Source organism: Ovis aries, chromosome X (genome assembly GCF_016772045.2).
Source record: "Ovis aries strain OAR_USU_Benz2616 breed Rambouillet chromosome X, ARS-UI_Ramb_v3.0, whole genome shotgun sequence".
NCBI classification, from domain to species: domain Eukaryota; kingdom Metazoa; phylum Chordata; class Mammalia; order Artiodactyla; family Bovidae; genus Ovis; species Ovis aries.
This window is the reverse complement of record NC_056080.1, coordinates 49,645,377-49,660,064: the sequence shown is the minus strand read 5'-3', so window position 1 is coordinate 49,660,064 and position 14,688 is coordinate 49,645,377. Positions and strand designations below refer to the sequence as shown.

The following is a 14,688-nucleotide window of genomic DNA, read 5'->3' as shown; positions in this document are numbered from 1 at the left end:
TCTCCATTTTAGATTAATGTCTTCCAGTTACCATGAAGTGTATATCAAATATCACATAGATAAGTAGTCCTTGTTCTGTTAATAGCATCTTATTTTCATTTAACTACATTGTTTTCCTCTTCTTCTTTTGTGTTTTTGTTGTCTCAAACTTCCCCTTTTTATATTGTGAGTTTGTTACCAAATTAAAGTAGCTATAGTTTTGGGGGGTTTTTTGCCTTTTTTTTTTTTTTTTGCATTTTCTCCCTTTTTAACCTTTATGCTATAATAAAGCATTTAAAAACCTGTTCTGACAGTTGCAATTTTCTGATTCTGTCACCTTCTCATGCTCATGCTGAGTTGTGTCCAACTCTTTATAACCTTTTGGACGGTAGCCCTCCAGGCTCCTCTGTCCATGAGATTTCTTAGGCAAAAATCCTGGAGTGAGTTGCCATTTCCTTTTTCAGGGGATCTTCCTGACCTGCAGATCAAACCCACGTCTTCTGCATTGCAAGTGGATTCTTTACCACTGAGCCATTGAGGAAATGCATTTATCACTTTATTTATGCCAAGTTTCGTGTACTTTTGTCTTTTTGTTTCTGGTATAAGAACTCTGTTCAGCATCTCTTGTAAGGCAGCTCTAGTATTGATAAACTCCCTCAACTTTTATAAACTCTGCTCCCTTCTCCCTCTGGGATGTCCACTATCCTAATGTTGCCCTACCTAAAAGAGTCAGATAGCTCTTATAGAATTTCCTCATTGTTTTGCATCTTAGATTTCTGTCTTCATACTTGCTAATTCTCTCTTTCATATGGTCTGCTTTATTTCCAGTGCTTTTTAATGCAGTCTTCATCTCATTTATTATGAGTTTTCAGCTCCAGAATTTTAGTTCTTTCTTAAAGTTTCAATCTTTTTGGTAAAGCATTTCTGTTTATTAGTTTTATTCCTAAGCTCATTGGAGTGCCTTTCTGAGTTTTTGTAGCTTGTTGAGTTTTATCATGATAGCTATTTTAAATTCTCTATCAGATCACATTATTCTTTGACTTTATGTTTAATTTCTGGAGAATTGCTATTTTCTTTTTGTGGTGTAATGTTACTATAGTTTTTCCTGATGTTTCTTCTGACAGAGCATGTGATATGGAACAAGTTAGAAATTAGAGGTCTTTTCTTTTTCCATAGGTGGCACTTCAGTGTAAGTTTTTGGTTTCTCTTACCTGAGCTATCTCTGTCAGAAGTGTGCCCCCTGCTCTTGTGCTCATTATCACTTCTTGTATTTTCAGATTCATTGGCACCTTGCTTCTGCCTGTTTAACTGGCAGAAGCTTCTTGGTGTACCTGGATGGTGATTTTTCCCTTGCTTCCAGTATCCTCTGAGTCATAGGCTCTGCCACTGCAGGGGGGAGGGGGAGGGGGAGCCAAGTTCATACCAGTACCTCTTCCCTATCTGGTTTTCTAAGGTTCATAGGCTCTGCTGCTACTGGGGAAGAACAGGGAGCTGGAGACACAGGGCCCCAGCCCCCATTCCCACTACTTGTGGTCATAGGTGTCACTCCAGCCAGGAGGCTGGAGTTGTGTGCACTGCCTACCCTGCTTCTGCCAGGTTATATGGGTCTGTGGGCTTAGCTGCCCTGATTAGAGAGTCAGAAATGCAGGTAATGCTTTTACTGTTCCTTAGGTTCTGCCTCCTTTATCTATTCCAGTCCATCCACCTTTAGAGGTGAGGGTGTGTGGAATTCTCTAGCTTTGCTGAGTTGTAAATGTTTTACTGATTGTAGATTAAAGGGGAGAGACAAAGGTAGCTTTTCATGCTACCATGTTGTTGATACTATTCCTTGATTTTTGTTGTTGTTGTTATTGTTGTTGTTCAGGACAAAAGACTACTGTTTTCTTCTAGTAGCTGGTAATTGAAAATTTCTTGGAAAGCTGCATATAGCCTAAGAAGCAAAGAGAAAAATCTACTAAAATATTAACTTGGAGCCATTTTCCTATAGTTTAGAATATTTGACTAGTTATTCATGTAAATATTAATTGAACAGCTACTCTGTGGTAGTTGTTCTATGCTAAGCTCTGTGCTAAAAGCTGAGAAACCATGTCAAATAGTAATGGCCATAGTTCTTGCTTTCATGGAGCCTGCTGTCTAGGGAATTGAATGCCACTAATCACTGCAGATAGTGATTGCAGCCATGAAATTAAAAGACACTTACTCCTTGGAAGAAAAGTTACGGCCAACCTAGATAGCATATTCAAAAGCAGAGACATTACTTTGCCAACAAAGGTCCGTCTAGTTAAGGCTATGGTTTTCCAGTGGTCATGTATGACTGTGAGAGTTGGACTGTGAAGAAGGCTGAGTACTGAAGAATTGATGTTTTTGAACTGTGGTATTGGAAAAGACTCTTGAGAGTCCCTTGGACTGCAAGGAGATCCAACCATTCCATTCTGAAGGAGATCAGCCCTGGGATTTCTTTGGAAGGAATGATGCTAAAGCTGAAACTCCAGTACTTTGGCCACCTCATGCAAAGAGTTGACTCATGGGAAAAGACTGATGCTGGGAGGGATTGGGAGCAGGAGGAGAAGGGGACGACAGAGGATGAGATGATTGGATGGCATCACTGACTCGATGGACGTGAGTCTGAGTGAACTCTGGGAGTTGGTGATGGATAGCAAGGCCTGGCGTGCTGTGATTCATGGGGTTGCAAAGAGTCAGACATGACTAAGCGACTGAACTGAATTAAGAACTCACACAAATATGTGTAATATCACACTTGTGGTGAGTGTTACAAATAAGACCAATGTGTTGGTATAAGGGTCTGTGGTGACTGGATTTGTCCAAGTCAGTGAGGGCAGGGATGGTTTCTGTGAGGAAGTATGGATTATACTGAAATCCAATGGAAAAAGTAACCATTAATTAGATGTAAAAGTATGAAACACGTGAGACAGAGTGAACAGCATGGTGGATAGACCATGGGCCTCTAGAACTATCAGAAGGTCAAATATATTTGGAATGCAAGGAGGGGGGCAAAATGTGGTGCAAGGTGTGGCCTAATAAGTAAGAAAGTGAGCCCATCCTGATTTATTATTATCATTTGCCTTTTAATTTGAAATGTTAGCATTATCTTTCACATTGATTAAGCCAACAAAAATAGATCATAAATAGGAGTGATTAAGTGATATTTGCTTACTACCTAGATTTTCTTTTACCTCCTAGACAGGACACCTTCATGGAAAATTATTTTACTAGCCAACGAGACAACATATTCCGAAATGTGGAGGTTTTGATTTATGTCTTTGATGTGGAAAGCCGCGAACTGGAAAAGGACATGCACTATTACCAATCATGCCTGGAGGCCATTCTGCAGAATTCTCCAGATGCCAAAATCTTTTGCTTGTTGCACAAAATGGATCTGGTACAGGAGGATCAACGGGACCTGGTAAGTAGAAAGGGTGATGCACCAAATGATTGATGTACTTTGTAAACTTCTTTTGTAGAGATATAGGGAAATTTGTACCATTCATTTTTAGGGAAAAAAAAATCTCAGTATAGGCTTTCAAAATAAAGTTGACATCTGTTTCTAAAAACACTTACAAACAAACTTTCTCTCGTAAGGGAAAGATAATGTTCATTTAGCAAATAATGTTCAAATTTAGGAAAGGATCCTAACCACATGATATCACTAAGCAGCTTTATATATTTTTAAAATATATTTGCTGCCCTTGTTTTACTGTCCTTCAGAACAGACAGTTATTCTCAAGGCTAGAAGACCTACCAGCGTTGAGATGAAGAAAGCTCACAACTGTCTCTAGATTGACCTAGGAAACTGGTATGCACCAATTCAAATGCCAATTACACAGTGTTAGGCACAATTCCAAGAGCTCATAATTGCACTGATATGGTATATTTATCTTCTTTTCTTTTTTTTTTAATTTATCTTCTTTTCTACCATAGAAATTAGTACACAAATATTAAACCAGAAAAGACACGGTAGAAAGGGCAAACTCCTAGGTAGCTATGAAACCCAGGACTGGAAAGTCACAAATACAGTCCAGCATTAGTTTGCTCAATATAAAATGAGAAGATTGGATTTTAAAGTCTAAGCTGAAAGAGAAGATTCTCTATTTCCAAGAGTAAATAAAGTTGAGGAAAACAGTTTCAAAATATACTGGTGATATAGAAGAATACAGTTCCTCTTTGGGTTGGAACCTAGGAGTCTAAGGATCCCCTTTAGCTTAAGAATTTTTTTGATAATAACTGTGGTCAAGAATACTTTTTTCCATAATTAGTTATATGATTGCCTTCAGTGTTCTGGCATTTGCATATGTTTTGTTGTTTCTGGGTTAACTTCCAGGCTTTTAGAAACAACTTGACAGTTCAGTATTTGACTTTGTAAAGGACTTTGGAGTGTCTATCCTTTCTAATTCCTTTTCCCTCTCACTAAGTATTAATTTTTTCTTAATTCCGCTGAAAATTCTGTATGTAGCTTGGCCTTAAGATTGTGAGGGTTTATTAGTTTAGAGTTTTCTGTTTTGTTTCCCTGGCCCAATTTACCACAGAAAATCCTAGAGCATTCCAATGAATTTTTTAAGTACTTATAAATTTTAGTGATCAACTTAATGTTTTCTAAATGCTTATGCAAATATCCCCAAAGATACATTAATGTTCTTTGTGGGATTTAAGCTTAATTAACAGAAGTATACTCTTTCATTAAAGATTCAAACTTGGAAGTTTTAGAGTAAAATGGCTAGGGTGTTCTGTGAATAGCAATTTCAAGCAAAATAAAGTGTTTCCTTATATGTGTATTACGCAGGTTCCTCAGAGAAAGAGAACAAATAAGAAGTATTTGAGAATAAGAGAGAGACTGAATTAATTTTAAGGAATTGACTCATATGATTGCAGAGGTTGACAAGTCTGATATCTACAGGCAGGCTGATAACCCAGGAAAGAGTCAATGTTGAAGCTTGGGTCAGAAGGCAGTCTGGAAGGCAGAATTCCCTCTTCCTGGGAAATGGGAGTCTTTTTCTCTTAAGGCCTTCAACCAATTATATAAAGCCTACTCATATTATGGAGGGGGCTCTGCTTTACTGAAAGTCTATTGATTTAAATATTAATCTCATCAAAAATATCTTCATAGCAACATCTAAATTGGTGTTTAACCAAATGTTTGGGTCCTATGGCCTAGTCAAATTGGTAATATAAAATTATCCATCACAGTGTTGAACATACACTCATGCAAGCTCTGGAAAATATCTGTGTATCTGTTTATATTTGTATAAATAGATGTTTTTCCATGTGCATATGGGTGTGTGTGTGTGTGTGTGTGTGTGTGTATTTGTGTGTAATGAGTTGTTATATCTATGTAGCCAAATAAATACAGCCTGTACAGAAATAATATGTATGAATGTATGCCTGTGTGTATGAGAGAGAAACATATCTATACAAGTTTAAGTATTTTGATTTATAAAATCTTGATATTGGTATGGATATCTTAAAAGTAACCCAGCTTGGGTGATTTGGAATGTTAGATATACTTTATTAAGATTTCTCTATATGGTGAATTTTATTTTCCAACATAGTACTCTCAGTGAGTACTCAGAATAAGCAGCACAGTCCTGAAGAATTCTAGTAGCTATTGCACTTTTTAGACCTGACCTGAAAGCATCTCTGCCATCCTAGTCTGTAAAGCAAGGTACACATTTAAAAATTCCTCTGGTGGAAAATGAAATATCTCTGTTTAAAATATTTTGAAATATTACACCTCAGATTTTGCAGTGAGAGAAGAGAGCTGTTATATGCTGATCAGTATATTGGTATTTTTACTTCAGATTTTTAAAGAGCGAGAAGAAGATCTGAGGCGTTTGTCTCGCCCATTGGAATGCTCTTGCTTCCGAACATCTATCTGGGATGAAACTCTCTATAAGGTGTGTATGTTTCCCTGAGTTTAAAGAGCATGAAAAAAAGCTAGAAAGGTATTATCAGAACTAAAAGATTTTAGACTCTTTCATAGCAATCTAGATGTGTTGAGCTAAAAGAAGAAATTATCTACAATACATTGAAAAATATCCAACTTAACCTTAAGAGATTTTGGTTTTGATTTTAGGTTGGGTCGACGTACCTACCAGATCACACTGAATTAGCCCAGTTTGGTCCTGATTAATATGATGCAGATCTTCATGACAGTAGAGGTTTCACTGGCCATCATCCATTTTGACCTGTTTTGGTCTCAATGCTGATTGGAACTGTATCTAATATTCAGGTACCTCTACAGGATATAAGCTAGTCTGTCTAAGTTTGGATGGCAATAGAAGAACAGTATTTAGGGGAGAAATTGGAAAGGGAGTCTTAGAATGAGACGTGTTATTCCAAGAATATGATAGCTGCAACTTTCATGCAAAATTAAAGACTAGCATTCTTTCAACCAAAGAAATTGTTCCTATTGCTGGAATGGATACCACACTGCTTATAGTAGTTGTAAAGGTTACAATAATAGCTGTGTTATGGATGAAGTTGAAATTACCTCATTGGCACATTAGGCTCCTTATCCTGCTTTCTCCCTTTCTCCCAGTGATTTAGTGATTTGAAAGACTGGCTTCTTTGGGGTCTTCTGTGGTCAGACCTTTCCTTCAGACTGTTTCTGGTATTCATTGACAAGTCTGGGTAGGAAAGCATCCTTTTCAGTGACTCATAGCTACAGCCTCAGTATCAACTGCTTCTGACAAGTATCTTCAACCAAAAGCACAGAAACCTGATTTGCCAAGGAGAAAAACAGTTGGACTTTAAAACATAACCACTGATTTATTTTTTTAACTAATTAATTTTTCCCAATATTATGTTGACCCAGCCTCACTCTAATAACAGATCATTTTGAGATACCTGTCTAGGAAATACTGTTCTAGATTAATTTGGGCCGAATTTCTCTCAAAGCCTTATTCCCATAGAACAGGTAACCGTGAATAAGGATGGACATGACGCACTGATAAGAACCAACTGCGGTGTGAAGGATGGCAATACATAACACGACCAAAGACAATTGGCTAATCACAACACTGCTGTGAGTGACAATGTCTCTGCTGTGGTTAGCTTTGGTGCCTTCTCCAAGGTAAATTCAGCAGTGACATTAACACCGACCTGGGAACTTGGAACCTGAACCCCCATGCCTAAGTAATAAAACTAATTGGAACAGAAACATGGCTCTTACATCTCTTACATAAATGTTACATAGAGCTGACATAAATTTTTTATATTTATTAAGTTTTATCCTACAAGCACTCATTGCATATCTGCTTGATACTGTTGGACACACAAATAACTAAGACCAGGTTCCTGTGCTCTAGTAGGGGAGAGAAGATGATACACCCTACCAGACAAATTGGAATGAAATTGAAAGGAATAATATAATGAAAATTCAAATAAAAGAGCCTTAAGAAAATAGAGGGAGGGTGTGATTAATTTAAATTCCTATTATAGTCATACTCCTCTGGATGAAATCAGTTTTAGGCAAACACACGTGGACCATTTTTAATTTGATTAGATCAATAATTTATACAGCTGACAATAAGCCTTTTCAAATAAAGCCACTATTTTCTCTTGTAATTTCTCTTGTGTGTTATCCCATTGAGGGGAGGGGCCATTTTTCTATGTGGCTCTGGTATTTACACTGAATTGATTATTGGATGTATGTAAATATTAGGTTCTGATCTTAAGAGCAATCTACACTATTGGTCTTATCTATTTGAATGACTAGATTAAAAGTTCTTTAGCCCAGTAAATCAGAGTTTTCAGCTTTCCCTAAGGCAATATGATTGAATTAAAGTATTTGTTGATGTTTAACTATCAGTGGAAAGAAGCATTTCATAAGTGTTTGAAACTTTTAAAAATCTAACTGAACAACAAAAATAAAATATTAGTTTCATTTTCTCATTTCATTTGTGTTATATTTGTTACTAGAATTTGTTGAGGACTCAATTATCACTATATTTTCCTGCCTATATATTATAGTATACTTCCACCAGGGAAGCCCATAGTATACTTACTCATTTGCAAAGATCTGGGCCTGTTTACCAGTTAGTAATATTGCACTGTGCTTCTGTTCTGTTAGGCTTGGTCCAGCATTGTTTATCAGCTGATCCCCAATGTCCAGCAGCTGGAAATGAACCTAAGGAATTTTGCTGAAATTATCGAGGCTGATGAAGTACTTCTCTTTGAGAGAGCCACTTTTCTGGTAAGAACTTTCTGCTGTGCAGATGTATTTCACACTCACCTTCTGTTCAGCAATGGAGAATATGTTGCCACTTTCAGAAAGATGCGTTTTCTTTGTCATTACTTCAGCATACATAGCTTTATTTATGAAGTAGTATTGTCAGCAAGTAACGTGAAAGAAGTTCTTTTGTGTGTTGGTCTTTAGTAATTAGTAGCACTTAGACATTTGCAGGTATTTGTTACTATAAAATTTATTTTGTTAATAATTGTCCATTTGTCTTAAATAATTCCTATTTCCCGTTGAAATGATGGGTATTATGAAATGATGGGTATTTTCCTTTGAGAAAACTTGCATCACACCCCTTTTTCCAAAATAGTTTAAAACTTAACATGGAAGAGATGTAATGGTCAACTCAGTGACATAGATAAGAGTTCAGATGGTGAGGTGAAAGGGCAAAGAGGTATGTTGGCATTATTTTTTTTATAAATTCAACTTAATAATATCTCGTACTATGTATATGGCTGTGATGGAGTATGAAAAACCCAATATTATATTTATAAGTAAAATGTTTAATAACAGTAATGAAAACTCATTTGACATGTCACAAAAACTGCATAAGTAATTGCTGATCAGCTGCATAAATATAACCCTAAGAATAGCTCACAGTAAATTTGTTTCTGAGCTCTACCAAAGCTTGGTGATTTTAGATACATCTTTTTTTACATATACATGGATCTATTCTTTTTTTTTTTCAAGTTATTTTCTCATTTAGGTTATTACAGAATATTGAGCAGAGTTCCCTGTGTTATATAGTAGGTCCCCATTGGCCATCTATTCTAAAATATAGCAGCATCTATGTGTCAATCCCAGACTCCCAATCTATCCCTACACCCACCTGTCCACCCTGGCAATCACATGTTGCTTCTCTAAGTCTGTGAGTCTGTTTCTGTCTTGCAAACAAGTTCATCTGTATCATTTCTTTCAGATTCCATATATGAATGATGTCATATGACATTTATCTTTCTCTTTCTGGCTTACTTCACTTAATCACTTAATATAATAATCTCTAGGTCAGTCTATGTTGCTGCAAATGACATTATTTCATTCTTTTCTATGGCTGAGTAATATTCAGTTACTCAACTGTGAAGAAAGCTGATAGCATATTCAAATGCAGAGACATTACTTTGCCAACAAATGTCTGTCTAGTCAAGGCTATGGTTTTTCCAGTGGTCATGTATGGATGTGAGAGTTGGACTGTAAAGAAAGCTGAGCCCCGAAGAACTGATGCTTTTGAACTATGGTGTTGGAGAAGACTCTTGAGAGTCCCTTGGACTGCAAGGAGATCCAGCCAGTCCATTCTAAAGGAGATCAGTCCTGGGTGTTCATTGGAAGGACTGATACTAAAGCTGAAATTCCAGTACTTGGCCACCTCATGAGAAGAGTTGACTCATTGGAAAAGACCCTAATGCTGGGAGGGATTGGGGGCAGGAGGAGAAAGGGGCGACAGAGAATGAGATGGCTGGATGGCATCACTGACTCAATGGACATGAGTTTGAGTAAACTCTGGGAGTTGGTGACGAACAGGGAGGCCTGGCGTGCTGTGATTCATGGGGTCGCAGAGTAGGACACAACTGAACGACTAAAATGAACTGAACCGAATATTCAGTTATATTTATGTACCACATCTTTATCCATTCACTGTCAGTGAACATTTAGGCTGTTTCCATGTCTTAGCTTTTGTGAATAGTGCTCCTGTGAACATAGAGATGCATGTATATTTTTGAATTATACTTTTATCGAGATATATGCCAAGGAGTGGTATTGCCGGATCATAGGACAACCATGCTTTAGTTTTTTTTTTTTTTTCTTATTTATTTATTTTTTTAATTTTAAAATCTTTAATTCTTACATGCGTTCCCAAACATGAACCCCCCTCCCACCTCCCTCCCCACAACATCTCTCTGGGTCATCCCCATGCACCAGCCCCAAGCATGCTGCACCCTACGTCAGACATGGACTGGCGATTCAATCTTACATGATAGTATACATGTTAGAATTCCCATTCTCCCAAATCATTCCACCCTCTCCCTCTCCCTCTGAGTCCAAAAGTCCGTTATACACATCTGTGTCTTTTTTCCTGACTTGCATACAGGGTCGTCATTGCCATCTTCCTAAATTCCATATATATGTGTTAGTATACTGTATTGGTGTTTTTCTTTCTGGCTTACTTCACTCTGTATAATTGGCTCCAGTTTCATCCATCTCATCAGAACTGATTCAAATGAATTCTTTTTAACGGCTGAGTAATACTCCATTGTGTATATGTACCACAGCTTTCTTATCCATTCATCTGCTGATGGACATCTAGGTTGTTTCCATGTCCTGGCTATTATAAACAGTGCTGCGATGAACATTGGGGTACATGTGTCTCTTTCAATTCTGGTTTCCTCGGTGTGTATGCCCAGAAGTGGGATTGCTGGGTCATAAGGGAATTCTATTTGCAATTTTTTAAGGAATCTCCACACTGTTCTCCATAGTGGCTGTAATAGTTTGCATTCCCACCAACAGTGTAGGAGGGTTCCCTTTTCTCCACACCCTCTCCAGCATTTATTGCTTGCAGATTTTTGGATTGCAGCCATTCTGACTGGTGTGAAGTGGTACCTCATTGTGGTTTTGATTTGCATTTCTCTAATAATGAGTGATGTTGAGCATCTTTCCAGAGATAAATCCACACACATATGGACACCTTGTCTTTGACAAAGGAGGCAAGAATATACAATGGAGTAAAGACAATCTCTTTAACAAGTGGTGCTGGGAAAACTGGTCAACCACTTGTAAAAGAATGAAACTAGATCACTTTCTAACACTGTACACAAAAATAAACTCAAAATGGATTAAAGATCTAAATGTAAGATCAGAAACTATAAAACTCCTAGAGGAGAATATAGGCAAAACACTCTCCGACATAAATCACAGCAGGATCCTCTATGATCCACCTCCCAGAATTCTGGAAATAAAAGCAAAAATAAACAAATGGGATCTAATTAAAATTAAAAGCTTCTGCACAACAAAGGAAACTATAAGCAAGGTGAAAAGACAGCCTTCTGAATGGGAGAAAATAATAGCAAATGAAGCAACTGACAAACAACTAATCTCAAAAATATACAAGCAACTTATGCAGCTCAACTCCAGAAAATAAACGACCCAATCAAAAAATGGGCCAAAGAACTAAATAGACATTTCTCCAAAGAAGACATACGGATGGCTAACAAACACATGAAAAGATGCTTTAGTTTTTTAAAGAACCTCCATACTATTTTCCATAGTGGCTGTACCAACTTAAATTCTCACCAACAGTGTAGGAGAGTTCCCTTCTCTCCACACCCTCTTCAGCATTTATTGTTTGTAGGTTTTTTTCATGATGGCCATTCTGACTGGTTTGAGGTGACATCTTGTTTATAGTTTTGATTTGCATTTCTCTAATAATTAGTCATGTTGAGCATTTTTTCATGTGCCTCTTGGCCATCTGTATGTCTTTGGAGAAATATCTATTTAGGTCTTCTGCCTGGTTTTTGAATGTGTTGTTTGTTTTTTTGATATTGATAACCACATGAGCTGTTTGTAAGCCTGGAGATTAATTCATTGTCAGCTGCATAGTTTACAAATATTTTCTCCCATTTTGTGAGTTATCTTTTTGCTTTCTTTATGGTTTCCTTTACTGTCAAGGCTTTTCAGTTTAATTAAATCCCATTTGTTTGTGTTTAATTTCTATTAGTCTAGGAGATGGATTGAAAAAGATATTGATGCAATTTATGTCAGAGTGTTTTGCCTATGTTTTCCTCTCAAGAGTCTTATACTGTCCAGTCTAACATTTAGGTCATTAATCCATTTTGAGTTTTTGTGTGTATGATGATAAAGAATGTTCTAATTTAATTTTAAAAATGTAGCTCTCTGGTTTTTCCAGAACCATTTGTTGAAGAGATTGTCTTTTCTTCATTATATAGTCTTGCCTCCTTTGTTGTAGATTAATTGGTCATAGGTCGTGGATTTACGTCTGGGCTTTCTAGTCTATTCCATTAATCTATATGTCTATTTTCATGCCAGTGCCATACTATTTCATTTACTGTAGCTTTGTAGTATAGTCTGAAGTCAAGGAGCCTGATTCCTCCAGCTCTGCTTTTCTTATTCAAGATTGCTTTGGATAGTCAGGGAATTTTGTTTCTCCATACAAATTTTAAGATTTTTTTGTTCTGGTTCTATAAAAAATGCCATTGGTAATTTGATAGGGATTGTGTTTAATTTGTAGATTGTCTTAGGTAATATAGTAATTATGACAATATTCATTTTCCAATCCAAGAACATGGTGTATCTTTCTATCTGTGTCATGTTTGATTTCTTTCATCTGTGTCTTTGTTTTTTCTACTCAGTAAAAGCTTGCTATTCAGGATAGTAAGATGAGGAAAAGTGAGGTTCTGGCAGTCTGGAAGAAGTTTCTTTATGACACAGAGAAAAGAAAATTGAGATGAGTCTACTATGCTGTAGATTCCCTAAATGCTTTTGTGTTCTATTTCAGTTCTGTGGAAACTGAAAAAGTTAGGGCTTTGAGTAGTTCTAGTTAGTGTTGTCAACCTCCATTTCTCCCAGTTCACAATGGCTCATCTTTTCTGTAGGGGATGAAATCAAATAAACTCCCAGCTTGAAAGAATATTTGTTGAGGAGTTTTGCTTCTGTGTTCATCAGTGTAACTGGCATGTAATTTTCTTTTTTTGTGATATCTTTGTCTAGTTTTGGTATCAGGGTGATGGTGGCCTTGTAGGATGAGTTTGGAAGTATTCTACCCTCTGTGTTTTTTTGGAAGAGTTTGAGAGTGATAGGTATCAGCTCTTCTCTAAATGTTTGATATAAATCACCTGTGAAACCATCCAGTCCTGGACTTCTGTTTGTAGGAAGATTTTTAATCACAATTTTAATTTCATTACTTGTGATTGGTCTGTTTATATTTTCTATTTCTTCTTAGTTCAATCTTGGAAGGTTGTGCTGAAACATGTCCATTTCTTCCAGATTTTCCATTTTATTGGCATATATTTGCTTGTAGTCATCTCTTACAGTCCTTTTTATTTCTGTGGTATCAGCTCTATGTAACTTTTCCATTTTCATTTCTAATTTTATTTGAATCCTCTTCTCTTTTTTTTCGTGATGAGTCTGGCTAATGGTTTGTCAAGTTTATTTATCTTTTCAAAGGTCCAGCTCTAGTTTCACTGATCTTTGCTATTGTTTTCTTCATCTCTATTTCATTTACTTCTGTTCTAACTTTATGATTTCTTTCCTTCTATTAAACTTTGGGTTTTATTCTTCTTCTCTAGTTGCTTTAAGGTTAGGTTGTTTATTTGAGATTTTTCTTGTTTCCTAGATAAGATTATATTGCTATAAGCTTCCCTCTTAAAACTGCTTTTGTTGTGTCCCATAGGTTTTGAATCATCATGCTTTCATTTTCATTTATCTCTAGGTATTTTTTATTTCCCCTTTGATTTCTTCAGTGATCCATTGGTTGTTTAGTAGCATATTATTTAGCTTCCATGTATTTGTGTTTTTTAGTTTTCTTTTCTTATAATCAATTTCTAACCTCATAGTGTTGTGTGGGAAAAGATGCTTGATATGACTTCAATTTTATTAAATTTACCTGGTGGGGCTCACTTTGTGATCCAGTATGTGATCATTTCTGGAGAATGTTCCATGTGCACTTGGGAAGAATGTGTATTCTGCTGCTTTTGGATGGAAAGCTCTATAAATACCAGTTAAGTTCATCTGGTCTAATGTGTCATTTCAGGCCTGCATTTCCTTATTGATTTTTCTGTCTGGATGATCTGTCCTTAATGAAATTGTGGTGTTAAAAGTCCCCTAATATTTTTGTGTTACTGTCACTCTCTTTTTTTAAATTAAATTAAATTTTTTAATATAAATTTACTTTAATTGGAAGTTAATTACTTTACAATATTGTATTGGTTTTGACATATAGTATTTGCCTTATATATTAAGGTGCCCCTATGTTGGGTGCATATATTTTTACAATTGTTATGTATTCTTGTTGGAGTGACCCCTTGATCATTTTGTAGTATTCTCCTTTGTGTATTATAACAGTTTATTTTAAACTCTATTTTGTCTGATGTGAGTATTGTTATTCCAGCTTTCTTTTGATTTCAATTGCATGGAATATATTTTTCTACCCCCTTACTGTTAGTCTCTTTGTGTCCCTAGATCTGAAGTGGATCTCTTGTAAACAACATATATATGATAGGCACATATTTTAATCTGAGTTTGGTTCCCCTTTTATAAAATAGAGATAATAACTATATCATAATTTGTATGTGGTTTAAAATAGGACAGTTCAGTTCAGTTCAGTTCAGTTGCTCAGTCGTGTCCGACTCTTTGCAACCCCATGAATCGCAGCATGCCAGGCCTCCCTGTCCATCACCAACTCCTGGAGTTCACTCAGATTCACGTCCATCGAGTCAGTGATGCCA

At 36.4% G+C, this 14,688-nt stretch overlaps 1 protein-coding gene across 4 annotated transcripts in view; it reads left to right on the top strand.

The window, feature by feature from the left end:
• Positions 1–14,688, top strand: part of RRAGB (Ras related GTP binding B) — a 60,191-nt gene that overhangs the window by 18,771 nt on the left and 26,732 nt on the right. For all 4 annotated transcript variants that reach the window (XM_042241652.2, XM_042241651.2, XM_027963003.2 and 1 more), the window contains 3 exons: positions 3,181–3,403; positions 5,793–5,888; positions 8,066–8,188. In XM_042241652.2, the coding sequence (XP_042097586.1) occupies positions 3,181–3,403; positions 5,793–5,888; positions 8,066–8,188 (442 nt within the window). The remainder of the gene's footprint in view (positions 1–3,180; positions 3,404–5,792; positions 5,889–8,065; positions 8,189–14,688) is intronic.